This window comes from Erythrolamprus reginae, chromosome 6, assembly GCF_031021105.1.
Source record: "Erythrolamprus reginae isolate rEryReg1 chromosome 6, rEryReg1.hap1, whole genome shotgun sequence".
Classification (NCBI taxonomy): Eukaryota; Metazoa; Chordata; class Lepidosauria; order Squamata; family Dipsadidae; genus Erythrolamprus; species Erythrolamprus reginae.
In genome coordinates this window covers 91,687,381-91,706,267 of record NC_091955.1, presented here as the reverse complement: position 1 = coordinate 91,706,267, position 18,887 = coordinate 91,687,381, and the positions used below count along the sequence as shown (strand labels likewise).

The 18,887-nt window shown below is 43.5% G+C and overlaps 1 protein-coding gene across 30 annotated transcripts in view; it reads left to right on the top strand.

Annotated features, from left to right (window-relative positions):
• Window positions 1–18,887, top strand: part of CELF2 (CUGBP Elav-like family member 2) — a 591,098-nt gene that overhangs the window by 409,890 nt on the left and 162,321 nt on the right. For all 30 annotated transcript variants that reach the window (XM_070754402.1, XM_070754411.1, XM_070754404.1 and 27 more), the window contains one exon: window positions 17,747–17,829. In XM_070754402.1, the coding sequence (XP_070610503.1) occupies window positions 17,747–17,829 (83 nt within the window). The remainder of the gene's footprint in view (window positions 1–17,746; window positions 17,830–18,887) is intronic.

Sequence of the window (18,887 nt, the reverse complement as noted above, 5' to 3'; positions counted from 1 at the left end):
AGTCACGAAACACAACTATCAGATAATCCTCCACAATGGCCAAACCCACAGACTGCTATTTATAGCAGCCTCACTAATTACCACAGCCCCACCCAACCACAGGTGGCCTCATTTTCTTTGATAATAATCTCTCAGTTGTTGTTGCCTATGCATTGCTCTCCGCATGCATGGCTGTATCATTAACTCTTGTTCTGAATCCAAGGAGGAGCTAGATAATTGATCTCCTTCTGAGCTGTCTGCCCCACTCTCCTCCTCCCTGTCACTCATGTCTTCTTGGTCAGAGGAGCCTTCATCAGCAGATTCCACCGGGGGCAAAACAGGCCTGCAGCATGTGGATGTCTCCCCCACATCCACAGTCTTTGGGGCAGGAGCTGGGCCAGAGCTAACCACCACAGGTGTATAAGTATATATAGATATAAATATATGAGTGTATAAATATATAAAGATATATAGACAGAAATGTGTATAGGTAGATAGATAAATAGATAGATAGATTACTGGCTACATTTATATATCCATCCATTTGAATGTACCCTTACACATTATATAGTTCATATTTAGATATTTATCCAATGTTGTATGCCCTAAAACATTGCATCACACTATCTTGTTTCTATTCTCTATCCACTTGTACCAATTATTCCACGTCTCATTCCATTCTGAATCACTTGTTCCCTTAATTTCCATAGTCATTTTATCAATTTCTGCACATTTATAAATTTTATCCATAGTGATTTTTTTGATGGAGTCATTTTATTTTTCCAGATCTCATAATTATATTCATTCTGAGAATTTTACTTCTAGAGTAAATCTAGATCTGGAGCCCATTATAAAAATGAAAAGTGAGACAGTATGATGTAGGGTTAAAGGTGCCCAGTTACAAACTGGGAGACTGGGAGTTCTGCCTTGGGGAGGGAGGGAGGGAGGGAGGGAGGGAGGGAGGAAGGAAGGAAGGAAGGAAGGAAGGAAGGAAGGAAGGAAGGAAGGAAGGAAGGAAGGAAGGAAGGAGAAAAATTATTTAGAATGTAGAGTCCTTGTTTTTTCTGGGCAAATTTATTTCCTTCCTTCCTTCTTTCCTACTTCCTTCCTTCCTTTCTCCATCCCTCCCTCCCTCCCTCCCTCCTTCCTTCCTCCCTTTCTCCCTCCCTTTCTCCCTCCCCCCTCACTCCCTCCTTCCCTCCTTCCTTCCTTCCTTCCTTCCTTCTGTCCTCATTTTTCTGAGTAGGGCCAAGAGAGGTTTGAGTTGTTGTAAAACCGAGATTTTATGGGGTAAATATTGTATTTGCTCTTTATTTTTCTTTGCATTAAAGCATTTTAACCGCTGGCATGTTTTTAAAAAATAGGATGCTAAATGTACTGGAACCAAGTCTGTCACCCACAATGACAAATTGTTAGACTTCTCTTTGAAAGCTGTTGATGTTTTTTTAAAAAAAAAAATTAAGAAAGAAAAAATCGGGAAGGGCTCTTTTCAAGTTGTGCAGAAACGAGAACGGTTTGTGTTAAATTGGTTTTTTGGGGAGTAAATGAGATGTGGTGAGCATTGCGTGAATGCAATTAGCAGGGACATTTTAAAAATATAACTTAGCAGCTGTAGGTGTTGCAAAGAAAGAACTCAAATCTGTTGTTGTTGATGTAATGGGATGAGAGAAGAGCCTTGAAGAAGGAAGGAGCCAGGCTAGAGAAATCTGAGTCTCTCAAACAGAAACTAGGATATTTTTTTTATTTATTTATTAGATTTGTATGCTGCCCCTCTCCGTAGACTTGGGGCGGCTAACAACAATAATAAAAACAGCATATAACAAATCTAATACAGTGTTCCCTCGATTTCCGCGGGGGATACGTTCCGAGACCGCCCACGAAAGTCGAATTTCCGCAAAGTAGAGATGTGGAAGTAAATACACTATTTTTGGCTATGGACAGTATCACAAGCCTTCCCTTAACACTTTAAACCCCTAAATTACCATTTCCCATTCCCTTAACAACCATTTACTTACCATTATTACTGGTACTCACCATTGAATAAGTCACTTAGTGATCCTGATATTTATAAACATAATTATTTATTAACAATTATTATTTTTTTTTGTTATTTATTTGCAAAAATTATTAGTTTGGCGATGACATATGACGTCATCGGGTGGGAAAAACCGTAGTATAGGAAAAAAAACCGCAAAGTATTTTTTAATTAATATTTTTTGAAAAACCGTGGTATAGGCTATCCGCGAAGTTCAAACCCGCGAAAATCGAGGGAACACTGTATTTAAAATAACTTTTTAAAAACCCTTATTAAAAGCCAAACAAGAACACACACAAACATACCATAAATTGTACAGGCCTAGGGGGAAAGGATATCTTAGTTCCCCCATGCCTGATGACAGAGGTGGGTTTTAAGGAGCTTACGAAAGGCGAGGAGGGTGGGGGCAATTCTGATCTCTGGGGGGAGCTGGTTCCAGAGGGCCGGGGCCGACACAGAGAAGGCTTTTCCTCTGGGTCCCGCCAATCGACATTGTTTTGTGGGAGAAGGCCAACTCTGTGGAACCTAACTGGTCGCTGGGATTCGTGCGGCAGCAGGCGGTCCCAGAGATATTCTGGTCCGGTGCCATGAAGGGCTTTATAGGTCATAACCAACACTTTGAATTGTGACCGGAAACTGATCGGCAACCAATGCAGACTGCGGAGTGTTGGTGTAACATGGGCATATTTAGGAAAGCCCGATATTGCTCTTGCAGCTGCATTCTGCACAATCTGAAGTTTCCGAACACTTTTCAAAGGTAGCCCCATGTAGAGAGTATTACAGTAGTCGAACCTCGAGGTGATGAGGGCATGAGTGACTGTGAGCAGTGAGTCCCGGTCCAAATAGACAATAGGATATATTAAGCATCTTAAATGTGACCCTTTTCATTATTTTTAAGCTAAAAGCAGGGTGAAGGGAGGCAGGCATAGTTAGAGCTTCAGGATTCTGTTACAGGTCCTTGGCTTACGACCACAATTGAGCCCTTGCTTTCAGTTGCTAAGCAAGACAGCTGTTAAGTGAATTTTGTCCCTTTCTTGCTACCATTGTTAACTGAAACAGTGAAGAGCAACTAAGTTGATTAGGGGACTGGAGGCTAAAACATATGAAGTACGGTTGCAGGAACTGGGTATGTCTAGTTTAATGAAAAGAAGGACCAGGGGAGACGTGATAGCTGTCTTCCAATATCTCAGAGGTTGCCACAAAGAAGAGGGAGTCAACCTATTCTTCAAAGCACCTGAGGCAATGGGAAAGAAGGAAGGAGGGAAGGAAGGAAGGAGGGAGGGAGGGAAGGAAGGAAGGAGAGAGGGAAGAGGAGGAGAGGTTTAATGCTCCCATTTAAACCAAAAAGAAATGAAAACACTTAAATGATATGTTGCCATTTGCCACCTGAAGGGAAGGGATGAAACAGCTTAGATCAAAGGCTACTTGACAGCCTAGGAGGATCTGTGAACGAGATGCAGTATCTTTTGCCACCCGATTAGAATTTTGAACATCTTCACAGCATTTGCTGAGAGTCTCCCATGCAACAAATTTAGTAATTTTATTGATTATGCGTCACGTATCGCTGCTCCCAGGTGCAGTGGTCGATCGGAAGGGACCATCTTGCTTTTGCTGAAGTTCCCAGAGAATCCGTGACCCGTAGGATCTGGATTGTGACTCAAAGGTCCTCTGTTGGCCGGAGGGGAGAGGACGACTGTATTAATATATCGTCCAGGTAGCACTGAATACACACAGGAATTGCCCTGTGCAGCCAGAGGTTTGTTGAAGGTTTTGGTCACCAAGAATAGACCCAATGGTAGGACCCTGACCGTAATGGGCTGCTGCCCCCACGGGGGGGACAGACAGACGGACGTAGTAGAGGTAGTAAATTTATGCACTATTTGTTGAATAATTGTTTTTTTATTGTCCTTCCTTCTCTAGTACCTTAGTATGATCCTTAATTACTATTAAAATAGGAAATAATTAAATAGTATGTTTTTCCCCTAAATGCTTTAATCGTTTTAATCATTATCTAGAACTGAACTTTAATAGCAATTAAAGAAAATTGAGCTACTTGCCTAATCTGTTATCATATTGAGCCTTGTGGGTTCAGGACAAAATCTTAAAATGTTTCTGTGCTCCTCAACAAATAATGCTGTCTATCATTTGTCTTTTTGGTGGCTATTCAAATAATGGGACTTAATCAACTGAAAAAGAATCCAAGCATTTATTTGAAAACTTATCTTAGTTGGTAAGCCACTCCCATCCAGTCACATGACCTTTAAGCCACCCCCTGATCACATAAATGGCAAGCCACTCCTACCCGGTCACATGACCATCAAGCCATACCCACACAATAAGCCAAGCCCACAGTGTGGTAGTATAAAATTTTGCAGCACTTCACTGGGCCCTGTACTGATAATGCTGACTAGCATAATATAATTTATTTATTTATTTATTTATTTATTTATTTTATTTATTGGATTTGTATGCTGCCCCTCTCCGTAGACTCGGGGTGGCTAACAACAGTAATAAAAAACAGCATGTAAATCCAATACTAAAACAACTAAAAACCCTTATTGTAAAACCAAACATCCATACAAAGAAACATACCATGCACAAATTGTAAAGGCCTAGGGGGAAAGGATATCTCAGTGGGTTTTAAGGAGCTTACGAAAAGCGAGGAGGGTGAGGGCAATTCTAATCTCCTGGGGGAGTTGGTTCCAGAGGGCCGGGGCCGCCACAGAGAAGGCTCTTCCCCTGGGCCCCGCCAAACGACATTGTTTAGTTGACGGGACCCGGAGAAGGCCCACTCTGTGGGACCTAACCGGTCGCTGGGATTCGTGCGGCAGAAGGCGGTCTCGTAGATACCCTGGTCCAATGCCATGAAGGGCTTTATAGGTGATGACCAACACTTTGAATTGTGACCGGAAAGTGATCGGAAACCAATGCAGAAACCAATGCAGAATTGCAGAAACCTCCACTAGAGTGGAAGGATAGATAGGTTTTCCCATGATGTCTGAGCCCTAACCTGCTCTTTTGGGTTCTCCTAATGGTTCAGTTATCACTATTTCAATATTTCAAATTAACAACGTTTATTCCTCTCCCGTATACTTGTCCCCACCTGCCAAAATCATTATTATTTTTTTCTTTTCCTTATCTTTTATATCATATCCTCATAGCAACCCTTCAGATAAGACTGAGAGCGAATCATAGGGGAAAATATTTGAAACCTTGGGCCACTCTTTTAAAAGATGCCAAAGACCAATTTTACGGTGTACCGCTAGAAAAAAAAATTGCATTCTGTTCTGAGCTGCTTAGAGAATGAAATTAAACCATCACAGATTAAAAAAAAAACCCTTTCCCCGATGAGATCTCCAGAACAATGAGCCTTTCCCAACCCATCTGGGTCTATTTATCAAACATTCATTAATGTATTACAAATGTTACTTAAACCATTAAAAGCTTCTAATAACCTTTTTCAAAAGAATTACAGAAAACAATCAATCCCAGTGTGTTTGTCTGCTTGCAATTTCTCCTATCCTGCCATTCAGAACAAGGGAAAGTCCCAAAAGTGGTTTACGAGCAATGTGGAAAAATATAAGAACCCAATAATTATATTTAAAAATGTATGAACCTCGAACATTTAGGATTCAAGTCATTTTGACAATTGGTAGCCAAGACATAAAGAGAAGGAAACAATCTTCCATAAGAGTGGTCTTCATAATTTATTAATTCATTTGTCAATATATGAATACAATAATAAATGAGTCGATTATGTGTCTTCAATGAATAAATTGTCTGATTAATTAATAGAAGAGAAAACATGAAATCTTACTGTTTCAAGCTTAGTTATGCATGCAATAGGAGATAATCAACAGCCCTTAATAGATTCTGAATTCAGAATGAAGTTATAGATTTTAGCTTCTGATTACATTCTGCTCCATTGAAGCCTTTGTTCTCCCTCTTGTTATATTCTCATGGGATTCTTTGATAAGAGTATACAAAAAGCATAGACCAGATGGGAGAATTGTGGGTTCGCATTAGATTCCGTTTGGAAAACTGTATCAGAAGGGTTCGATCAGAAAATTAAATGGGTCTGCATTAAGCTAGGGTTCTTTTAATCATGGTTTGTTGAACAACCTGTAGCATTCTTGTTTAACAGAATAACAAAGCTGGGAAGGGACGTTGAAGGTCTTCTAGTCAAGCAGGAGACCCTATACCAGTGATGGCACAACCTATGGAACGGGTGGCATGCAGAGCCATATCCTCTGGCACGCCAGCTGTTGCCATAGCTCAGCTCCAACATGCATGTCTGTGCCGGTCAGCTGATTTTTGGCTCACACAGAGGCTCTGGGAGGGCATTTTTGGCTTCCAGAGAGCTGTCGGGGGGATGGGGAAGGCGTTTTACCCTCCCCCAGTTCCAGGAAAGCCTTTAAAGCAGTGCTCACAACCTGGGAGTCGGGACGCCTTTGGGGGTCAAACGACCATTTCACAGGGGTCGCCCAGGACCATGGGAAAAGACAAAAATTCCCCATAGTGTCAGGAACTAAAGCTTCTATTCTGGCGCCTTGGAGAATATTTTTACAACCCGACCAATCAGGCGTTTACAGTGGGAGTGTCCCTCTAACCTTACTACCAATCAGCTCAAAGCTCTGTTTTGGAGATTGGTGCTAGACTTATGGTTGGGGGTCACCACAACATGAGGAACTGTATTAAGGGGTCGCGGGATTAGAAAGGTTGAGAACCACTGCTTTAGAGCCTGGGGAGGGTGAAACACAAGCCTACTGGGCCTACCAGAAGTTGAGAAACAGGCCATTTCCAGCCTCCTGGGTGGGAGAAACTGTTTTTGCCCTTCCCAGGCATTGAATTATGGGTGTGGGCACTCACACATGCACAATAGCACGCACCCACACTCTTTCAGCACCCAAGGAAAAAAAGGTTCGCCATCACTGCCCTATACCGTGATACCTAAACCTATGGCACGCGGAGGGTACACAAGACTTTGTCCTATATCAGCTCTAAAGAGTATTGCTATTAATGAGACATGCTGGCGCAGTTGTTAGAATGCTGATTGCCGGCTGCCTGCAATTTGGCAGTTTGAATCTCACCACCGGCTCAAGGTTGAGTCAACCTTCCATCCTTCTGAGGTGGGTAAAATGAGGACCCAGATTGTTGGGGGCAAGATGCTGATTCTGTAAACTGCTTAGAGAGGGCTGTAAAGGCACTAGGAAGTGGTATATAAGTCAAAATGCTATTGCTATTGCTAAAACCAAAGGAACTGCACTACAACATAGCAATAGCAACAGCACTTAGACCTACATGGCATTGGACCAGATTACCTCTGGAACCGCCTGCTACCACACGAATCCCAGTGACCAATAAGGTCCCACAAAGTTGGCCTTCTCCGGGTCCCGTCGACTGAACAATGTCATTTGGCAGGCCCCAGGGGAAGAGCCTTTTCTGTGGCGGCCCCGGCCCTCTGGAACCAACTCCCCCCGGAGATTAGAACTGCCGCCACCCTCCCTGTCTTTCGTAAACTACTCAAGACTCACTTATGCCGCCAGGCATGGGAGGAGTTGAGATATTCCTTCCCCCTAGGCCATTACAAGTTATGCATGGTATGTTTGTGTGTGTGTTTGGTTTTATAATAAGGGTTTTTAGTTGTTTTATTAATTGGATTGTTACATGCTGTTTTTATCATTGTTGTTAGCCACCCCGAGTCTACAGAGAGGGGCGACAAACAAATCCCATAAATAAATAAATAATAAATAAATAAATATACAGCTTCACAGAGCTTTACAGCCCTCTCTAAGCGGTTTACAGAATCAGCCTATTGCCCCCAACAATCTGGGTCCTCATTTTACCCACCTCGGAAGGATGGAAGGCTGAGTCAACCTTGAGCCTACTGAGATTCGATCTGCCAAACTGCTGGCAGTCGGTGATCAGCAGAAGTAGCTTGCAGTACTGCACTCTAACCACTGCACCACCGGGGGTATAGCAACTCCAAATTGAAAGGAGAAGATCCTGAAGTCCACTGAGCCTGATTTTAATCACAGCAATATAGCTATTCTTACCCAGGGGTTAATTTCTGAGTTGTTTTGATTACATTGGCAGTTTTTAATTTAGCGGTCGACTCATCAATCATTTTCAGATATGAAGAATGCGCAAACTTCAATCTAGCTCTGAGTTCTCTGACCTCTGGCCAAACGTATTTTCTTTATTTGTCCCCAATTTCTCTAAAATAGAATATAATAGAATTCTTTATTGGCCAAGTGTGATTGGACACACAAGGAATTTGTCTTGGTGCATATGCTCTCTGTGTACATAACAGAAAAGGTGCATTTGCCAACAATCATGAGGTACAACATTTAATGATTAGAGGGGTCAAATAAGCAATGAGGAAACAATCAATATTAATAAAAATCCTAAGGATACAAGTTACAGTCATACAGTCATTAGTAGGAGGAAATAGGTGATAGGAATGATGAGAAAAAACTAGTAGTAATAGTAGTTCAGACTTAGTGAGAAGTTTGACAGTGTTGAGGGAATTATTTGTTCAGCAGAGTGATTGCGTTCGGGGAAAAATGTTCTTGTGTCTTGGTGGGCAGTGCTCTATAGCAGTGTTTTTCAACCAGTGTGCCGTGGCACACTAGTGTGCTGCGAGACATGGTCAGGTGTGCCGCGAAGCTCAGAGAGAGAAAGAGAGAGAAAGAAAGCAAGAGAGAGAGAGAGAAAGAAAGAGAGAAAGAGCGAGAGAGAAAGAGAACAACAGAGAGAGAAAGAAAGCAGGAGAGAGAGAGAAAGAGAACAAGAAAAAGAAAGCAAGAGAGAGAGAGAAAGAGAGGGTGGGAAGGAGAGAGAGAGAGAAAGACATAGAGGGAGGTAGGGAGGGAGAGAGAAAGAGAGCAAAAAAGAGAGGAAGGAAGAGAAAGAAAGAGGGATGGAAAGAGGAAGGGAGAGAAAGTGGGAGGGAGAGAGAAATAGAGCAAAAGGGAGGAAGAGAGAGAGAGAATTTTTTTGTCCAAACTTTTTTTAGCCGCCCTCTTCCCCGCTCAATGTGCCCCAGGGTTTCGTAAATGTAAAAAATGTGCCGCAGCTCAAAAAAGGTTGAAAATCACTGCTCTATAGTGACATTTTGAGGGTAGGAGTTGAAGCAGTTTATGTCCAGGATGCGAGGGGTCAGTCAATATTTTCACAGCCCTCTTTGACTTGTGCAGTATACAGGTCCTCAATGGAAGGCAGGTTGGCAGCAATTGCTTTTTCTGCAGTTCCGATTATCCTCTGAAGTCTGAGTCGGTCTTGTTGGGTTGCAGAACCAAATTAGACGTGCAGAAAATGCAGACTCCAATTAGACATGCAGATGACAGACTCAAATTAGACGTGCAGATGACAGACTCAATGATTCCTCTGTAGAACTGGATCAGCAGCTCCTTGGGCAGTTTGAGCTTTCTGAGTTGGCGCAGAAAGAACATTCTTTGTTGTGCTTTTTTGATGACATTTTTGAGGTTAGGTGTCCATTTCAGGTCTTGAGATATGATAGGACCTAGAAATTTGAAAGTCTCCACTGTTTGCACTGTGTTGTCCAATATTATGAAAGGTGGTGGGATGGGAGGGTTTCTCCTAAAGTCTACCGTCATTCTCCTAAAGTCTACCACCATTTCTACGGTTTTGACTGTGTGTCCAACATGCTGTCCAACAAGTTGAAATAGACACTCCTGTAATCTGTCTGCTAATTCCTAAAGATTACAGAGTTAAATCGTTTGGAGGCGAGCAACGTTTCCCCTGGCTTTCAAAAAGGAAGCTGCGGACTTGCAGTTCCACTGTAAGAAGGTGCCTCAAATCCTGGCCAGGTGATTGTAATGAGTTCATCTGGAAGCGCCAAGCGATGACAAAGAATGCAAACAAGCCAACACGGAGCTGGCTTCTCTTTTGAGCTCCCAAAGAAGCTACGGAACATTTGGCTCTTCGCTCGAGTTTGTTCCTAGCAACCGTTCATGATCCAAAGTTCCTTTTGAAAAATAACGAGGCCCGAACCCGGGAGGGAGTTGGGAAGATGTGACGAGGAGAAAAGGAGCCGATTCTTCGCTAGCCTCTGAATTGCCTCTCTGTTCCCCCAACTTCACAGGGGTCTCCTCCCGCCTGTGATAAATGTCAGCCAGGCAGAAGGGATTTGAATTTGCCTTTTGTTGCCGGCCTGTAAGAAACCAGACTCCTTTGCCATACAAGTCGATCCGCTATAAGCCTCCCATTCATCGCGCATTCGTCTTCCAATGGCGCAGGAAAGCCACTGAAAGCCACAATTGTCCTGCGTAAGAAAAGAAATGTATATTAAAATTCTCGGGACCTTCCTCAACCTCCACATATGAGCTGTTAGGCCTCTGAAGCTGTTTGAATCTGTGCCGACTTTGAGCAAGAGACAGAGGGAGGCGGGGAGCAGGTCCTGGCAATGTCGCCATTGATGCGCGAGCGCCCGTTAGACAAGATTTGCATAATAATGGATGAAAGGGTGTTGCAATGAGAAACTGAGGAATGTTCCCTTTTTTTGGCTGTTCCCGGTGCTGCCAAGGTTTGGGAATGCAGAAGATTTAATCTAGGTCAGGTGGCATGTTCCTCTTACCTCCTCCTGCTCATGCACATCGCAATGTTTTGCGTGCCCCCTTGTATTGTCTCAATTTTATTGTTTTTATAAACCATTCAAGATATATCTAATTTTCCCTACTTGCATGGCTAAGGTGGGACTAGAACTCACAGTCTCCTGGTGATTGGCCCAAAGTCACCCAGCTGGGCTTTCATGCCTAAAATGAGACTAGAATTCACAGTCTCCTGGTGATTGGCTTATGCTCGGCTTTCATGCATAAGGTGGAACTAGAACACACAGTCTCCTGGTGAATGGTAGAAAGTCACCCAGCTGGGCTTTCATGCCTAAAATGAGACTAGATCTCCCAGTCTCCTGGTGATTGGCTTATGCTGGGCTTTCATGCATAAGGTGGAACTTGAACTCACAGTCTCCTGGTGATTGGTAGAAAGTCACCCAGCTGGGCTTTCATACATAAGGTGGAACTAGAACACACAGTCTCCTGGTGAATGGTAGAAAGTCACCCAGCTGGGCTTTCATACATAAGGTGGAACTAGAACTCACAGTCTCCTGGTGATTGGTAGAAAGTCACCCATCTGGGCTTTCATGCCTAAAGTGAGACTAGAACTCACAGTCTCCTGGTGATTGGCTTATGCTGGGCTTTCATGCATAAGGTGGAACTAGAACTCACAATTTCCTGGTGATTGGTAGAAAGTCACCCAGCTGGGCTTTCATGCCTAAAATGAGACTAGAACTCACAGTCTCCTGGTGATTGGCCCAAAGTCACCCAGCTGGCTTTCATGCCTAAAGTGGGACTAGAACTTGTCATCTCCCGCTTTCTACCTTTGTGCCTTAACCGCTAGACCAAACTGACTCTCAATAGTGGCCATGCCACTTCTGTTGAGTACTGATGCTGTAGTTTCTCCGAATTGGCTCATCTGAGACCAAGTTTAATCCCATTTTTAGCCTTTAAAATGTTTCAAGAAACTTCGCTGCTTTTAATGCCCTTGCGGAACCATGGGAGACTGTCCCCTCTGTGTGAAACTGAAAGAAACATATTTCTTTGTTTCTAAAACAAGCCCGCTGGTTTACAAGCCTGTCTTTGTCCCTCTAATGAAGCTTTATTGCCACGATCAGTGAAATATGCCGTGTGACATGCCCTTATCAGCCTGCTTCCATCCAAAGGGCAACATGTATTTCATTTCTTTCATGAGTTCCTGTATTTATTTTAGAAAACTTTCAAGACCGCCAACTGTGATGGTGAATCTTTTTTTTTTTGCTCGTGTGCCAAAAGGGTGTGCACAGCCACACCCATAATGCAATGCCCTCCCTCTGCATATGCGCGAACAATTCACACACACACTCGTATGTGCGCACAGGCCACTCTGAAGCCCTCTGGATTTCCGGTAGGCCCATTGAGCCATTTTTCTCCCTCTCTAGGCTTCAGGAAAGCCTCCGGAGCCTATGGATGGCAAAAAATGGGCCTACTTGAGCTTCACTTCCAAATTTCTGGTATGCTGGTTTGGAAACTTCAGATCGTGCAGAATACAGCTGTGACAACAATCATGGGCTTTCCAAAATATGCCCACGTTACACCAACACTCCGCAGTCTGCATTGGTTGCCGATCAATTTCCGGTCACAATTCAAAGTGTTGGTTATGACCTATAAAGCCCTTCAGGGCATCGGATCAGAATATCTCCAGGGCCGCCTTCTGCCGCACGAATCCCAGCGACCAGTTAGGTCCCCCAGAGTTGGCCTTCTCTGGGTCCTGTCGACTAAACAATGTCGTCTGGCGGGTCCCAGGGGAAGAGCCTTCTCTATGGCGGCAACGACCCTCTGGAACCAGCTCCCCCCTGAGATTAGAACTGCCCCCACCCTCCTTGCCTTTCGTAAACTCCTTAAAACCCACCTCTGCCATCAGGCATGGGGATACTGAAATAACTTCCCCAGGCCTATATTGTTTATGTATGGTGTGTTGTGTGCATGTTTTTAAATTATGGGTTTTTAGTTTAAATTATTAGATTTGTATTACATATTGTCTTGCCACTATTGTTGTGAGCTGTCCCGAGTCTACAGAGAGGGGCGGCATACAAATTTAATTAATAATAATAATAATAATAATAATAATAATAATAATAATAATAATGCCTGTTAGGCTTTTTTTTTTCACCTTCCCCACGCTTCAGGCAGCTTTCCTGAAGCCTGGGGAAGGCAAAAATGGCCCAACAGGCCTGGTGGAAATTCATTTCAGAATTTAGGCCCATCAGGTCCGTTTTTTGCCATCCATAGGCTCCGGTGGCTTTCCTGAAGTCTGGGGAAGGCGAAAAAGGCCTCTCCCCTGTAATGTCTGGGTGACTGCTAGGGGGCAGCAAAGAGAAGGTTAGAGCGTCTATTCCTATTGGTGGAACGCCTTGGAGATTGTTTTCTATTGGTTATTTGTCAAATGTCTGGGGGTATAAAAGGGTCATTTTACCTCAGGGTTTTCGTGGGGGTTGTTTCCTTCTTCAATAAACAGTTGCAGTTCTCAGCTGCCATGGTGGTTTCTGAATACACAACATCCCCCACCCTCAGAAGGCTGTAAATCAGCAGACCAGTGTGTATATGCACACTGGAGCTGACACAGGGCAAGGTCTCACATGTCCTCAGATAAAGCTATGTGTGCCACCTGTGGCATCCATGCCATAATAATTAATAATAATAATAATTTATTAGATTTGTATGCCGCCCTGCTCTGAAGACTCGGGGCGGCTCACAACACAATATACAATGTACAAATCCAATATTTAAAAAAAAGATTAAAACCCTCATCATAAATATTAAACACACAACCCAAGCAAACCATACATAAATCATAGTAGCTAAGGAGAATATCAACTTCCCCAAGCCTAGCGACATAGGTGGGTTTTTAAGAGCTTGCAAAAGATCAAGGAGCGTGAGGGCAGTTCTAATCTCCGGGGGGGAGTTGGTTCCAGAGGGCCGGGGCCACCACAGAGAAGGCTATTCCCCTTGGTCCCGTCAGACAGTATTGCTTAGTCGACGGGACCCGGAGAAGGCCAACTCGGTGGGACCTAACCGGTTGCTGGGATTTGTTCAGCATCACGGTTATATACCGCAAATCTGGATGGCTCAGATCTCTTTAAAAAACATCATAACAGTTTTAAAATTCAACATATCAGAGAGATTTTTGCCAAGTCTTCCTTAACCAAAGGTGCTCTTCCAAAAGGCAACTTGAATTTCTTGGGGTTTTTTTCCCACTTGAAAATGTTTTCCTTCTCATCCAAGGAGCTTCTTCAATTCATGGATTCTTGGATGAGAAGCTAGAACGTTTTCAAGGGGGGAAATCAAGATAGTCCATGGAAAAGCACCTTTGGGACAGTCGGGAGCTGGACAATGGGGAACCTTCATAGACATTCTTCCTTAAGCGGATAAATTAAAGTGGACATGGGATTTATAGAAAGGTTGACAATTGGATCGATGGACTTTGACACCCAACTGATCTCTTAAGATCGTTAGGATAAACGTCCCTTGATCCTCTTGCATTCTTATCTGTTGTAATTCACAACAGAAAGCAGTCAGTCGCTTTCCTGTGTTCAGTTCTGGAGACCTCACCTACAAAAAGATATTGACAAAATTGAACGGGTCCAAAGACGGGCTACAAGAATGGTGGAAGGTCTTAAGCATAAAACGTATCAGGAAAAGACTTAATGAACTCAATCTGAATAGTCTGGAGGACAGAAGGAAAAGGGGGGACATTTAAATATATTAAAGGGTTAAATAAGGTCCAGGAGGGAAGTGTTTTTAATAGGAAAGTGAACACAAGAACAAGGGGACACAATCTGAAGTTAGTTGGGGGAAAGATCAAAAGCAACATGAGAAAATATTACTTTACTGAAAGAGTAGTAGATCCTTGGAACAAACTTCCAGCAGACGTGGTAGATAAATCCACAGTAACTGAATTTAAACATGCCTGGGATAAACATATATCCATCCTAAGATAAAATACAGAAAATAGTATAAGGGCAGACTAGATGGACCATGAGGTCTTTTTCTGCCGTCAGACTTCTATGTTTCTATGTTTCTATGTTTCCTCTCTTGGTGTGATCTTGATGCGATCACCAAAATCCTGCAAGGTTTTACAGGAGAGGGTCCAACTTCAGCATTCTTATTCTCAATAAACGAGAATATTTGTAGCTCAGGGTTAAAATGAGGGGTCTCTGAGCTTGGTTGCTTTCTTCTTGAAGATGTTTCATGACCCAACCAGGTAACATCATCAGTGCTAGTGGTTGCAAAAAAAAAGGCAACAACAATGATCAAGGAAATGGAGCCCCTCCCTTATGAAACCAGGTGGCAACGCCTTGGTCTCTTCAGCCTTGAAAGACGGCGTTTAAGGGGTGACTTGATCGAAGTGTATAAAATCATGCATGGGATAGAAAAGGTGGATAGAGAAAATTTCTTTTCTCTATCACACAATACTAGGACGAGGGGGCACTCGCTAAAGCTCATAGGTAAGAAAGTGAGGACAAATAAAGGGAAACATTTCTTCACTCAGAGGGTCCTTGGTTTATGGAATTCACTTCCAGAAGAGGTTGTGACAGCTGTCAGCCTGGATAGCTTCAAGGCAGGATTAGACAGATTCATGGGTGCCAAGTGTATCGGTGGTTATTTAAATGGATGTCCAAGTGCTGCCTCTATGTTGGTTGAGGCAGGCAAGATTCCTTTGGGTACCATTTGTTGGGGGTCAAGGGAAAGGGAGGGTCTTGCCTTCTCTTTCTGCTCAAGATCCCCCTGGACAATTGGTGGGCCACTGTGGGTCACAGAATGCTGGACTCGATGGGCTTTGGCCCCATTCAGCAGGGCTCTTCTTAGGTTCTTAGATTCTTAGGTTCTCTCTTTCTCCTTCCTTCCTTCCTTCCTTCCTTCCTTCCTTCCTTCCTCTCTCTCTCTCTCTTTTAGTTGAGGCAGGCAGGATTCCCTTGGGTATCATTTGTTGGGGGTCAAGGGAAAGGGAGGGTCTTGCCTTCTCTTTCTGCTCAAGATCCCCATGGACAATTAGTGAACCACTGTGTGACCCAGAATGCTGGACTCGATGGGCTTTGGCCTGATTCATCAGGGCTCTTATGTTCTTAAGATGCTTCATAACCCAGACTAGGTAGCGTTGTGGCCTGTCCGCGTCCCACTCAGCTGATCACAGATTCTGAGGATCGAGAGACAGATGTGGGGTGGTATCCTAGGCCAGTGTACTTGGCACCCAAGTCTGATAGTGAGGAGGTTGGAGAGGATGTGGGGTAAGAGGCTGAAAGTCAACCAAAATCTAATTAATTAGATTTCTTGTTGTATTTTTTTTTGTATCTTGTGAGCTGCCCCGAGTCTTCAGAGAAGGGTGGCATACAAATAATAATAATAATAATAATAATAATAATAATAATAATAATAATAATAATAATAATAATAATAATAATAACTTCTGTCCTTCAGCATCACCAAGAATAATCTGAAAATCCAATTGTGTTGAATATTCAAGTATTTGCTTTGTCCCCAACTAGTCTTTCAACCGCTTTTTCCCCCCGGAATCCCATCTCCGTTTCTTCTCAAATGCCACACCGAGCCTCCGGCATCCTAACCTGGCTTGCATAATTAAAGTTGTTCCTTTCTGGGATTCACTGAACCACACAGTCATTCATATTTATCGTCAACGGGCACGGGAGGCCCCTGGAGAGATTTGGCCCAATTAGCCACCTCGCATCCTCTGGTTTTTGCACACATTATTCCTCCCTCGGATAAAACGGCTCAGCCTGGAAGCTGTGAATGAACAAGAGGAGAAGGAAGGAGAAGGAATGTGGGGTAGAGATTCATCTGTGTTGCCCTCTCTTGCACAGATGATCCATACTATGTCTTTCGGGAAAGGACAGAATAACAGTGTTGGAAGGGACCTTAGAGGTCCTCTAGTCCAGTGTTTTTCAACCAGTGTGCCATGACACATGGTCAGGTGTGCCGTGGGGAAATTAAACATGGGTCCCCAAACTACGGCCCGCATTATTATTATTATTATTATTATTATTATTATTATTATTATTATTATTATTATGTCAGTACAACACAGCAAACGAGATCACTATGCTGGGTTTCGTATTTCATCACCAGTCGGGCGCTTCCCAAGCACCTAGGACTGCGTGATGTAGCAGCGAATTATGTTTGCCGATCCCAGTAAAGCGGCCTTTTGCAATTGACAGATGGAGACTTTGTCAATTCCGATGGTTTTCAAATGTCCGCTGAGATCCTTTGGTACTGCGTTATTATTATTATTATTATTATTATTATTATTATTATTATTATTAATTAGATTTGTATGCCGCCCCTCTCCAAAACCTCGGGGTGGCTCACAACAGTGATAAAAACAGTATCCAATGACAAATCTAATATTAAAAGTCTATAATAATAAATCTACCATGAAAAGTCTAAAAAAACCCATTGTTTAAAAATCATACATACAACATACCATACGTAAAACTGCATAGGCAAGGGGAGATATCTCAGTTCCCCCATGCCTGACGACAGAGGTGGGTTTTAAGGAGTTTACGAAAGGCAAGGAGGGTGGGGGCAATCCTAATCTCCGGGGGGAGCTGGTTCCATAGGGTTGGGGCCGCCACAGAGAAGGCTCTTCCCCTGGGTCCCGCCAGACTACATTGTTTAGTCGATGGGACCCGAAGAAGGCCGACTCTGTGGGACCTAACCGGTCGCTGGGATTCGTGCGGCAGAAGGTGGTCCCGAAGATATTCTGGTCCATCATTAGAATATCAATTAGAATTCCATCATTCCTATCCTCCTGTAATGTTGCTCCTAAATCGTGTTCTCTCCTCCTCCACTATCACCACCTCCTCCTCCTCCTCCATCTTTTTTCTTCTTCCTCCTTCTCTTCTGTCTCCTCCCACTCCTCCTCATTGTAGTCTCCTACTCTTCTCCTTTCCGTCCATCTCCTTCTCTCTGTTTTTTTCTTCCTCATACTCTCCTCCTCCTCTTCCATCCATCCTAGTCTCATACTCTTCCCTTTCTCCTCCATTTCCTCTTTCTCCTTCTCTTCCTCATCATCTCTCCCCGACCTCCTTCGTTCTTGTCGCCTGTGAGAAAAAGCTGGCAATTTCTAAACATCTTTTTTTCCCCAATTTCTCTCCGTTAGGTTGTTGTTTCATAACGTTTTATACCCGAAAAGCGGCCCTAGAAGCTCAGAATGCGCTGCACAATATTAAAACTTTACCTGGGGTGAGTATATGCACTTATTTTATTTCATGGGGGGGTGGGGTGGAAGAAAGGAGGGGAGCCAGCCAGGGTGGGGCAGAAGAAAGAAATAGTTGCTTTTCGCAGAAAAAACTAAACGGTGCAGGTTGGCATTCCCGCGGGGAAGGGCCTTCTCTGTGGTGGCCCCCAGCTTTTTGGAACGAACTATCCCCCAATGTGCATACTGCTACCACCTTACTGGCCTTCCAAAAGGTCCCTTCCAGAAGGTGGTAGTATTCTACTGGTAGCAGCAGTGGGAGGCTCCAACCTCTTTGGGACATGCATACAACTTTGCAAAGAAAAGGAATTTGAATGTTGTAAGTCGCCCCTTGTGCTCCCCTTGTTGCCGATTCACCGGCTTCCCTGTTGATTGACTGAAGACAAAAGCAGGTTTTTGATTTACTCTCACTGACGTCTTTGCAGGCTGTGAAAAAGCACAGGAGACCAATAAGCAATGTTTATCTAAATATCAGTTATGTGAACAGATGAGTACTTTTTTTTTCTCATCTCTGAAATGCTTCTGGGGAGCTCCTGGTAAACTAATGTTATCTTTTCACCAAAGACCAAGATAAGTACAAAATATTCCTCCCTGAAATTCTCCACTCAGCACAAATGTTTCAGGGTGGAGTAAGTCGCAGGTGCCTATTTTGTTCAGCTGGATCACAACTTCTTTGTGGCGCGAGGGTTGGAAATTCTGATATATATTTTTTAACCCTGAGAAAATCAGCTAGAATTCTCAGTGAGACCAGGAATCCATTCTGACAAAGGGGATTGAAATCTAATGTGTAAATTCTAATAGAAAAGGTTCCCCCTTTAATCCCGGCCATCTTGGGCTGCCAGAGGAGCCTTTCGGTGGTGCTTAAGGAGGCCTTGGCAGTCCAGAGCAAACGAAGCATTTTCCTTTATCTGGGCGCTTGGAGAGGGAATAAACCTCTGTCAAAGCCCAGAGAAAAGAAACATTCCCTTCGCTCTGGGCATCAGAGTCCCTCTTTTTTTTTTAAGCCTTAAACTTTTGGATTTTTTTGATTCCCCTCACCTCATCT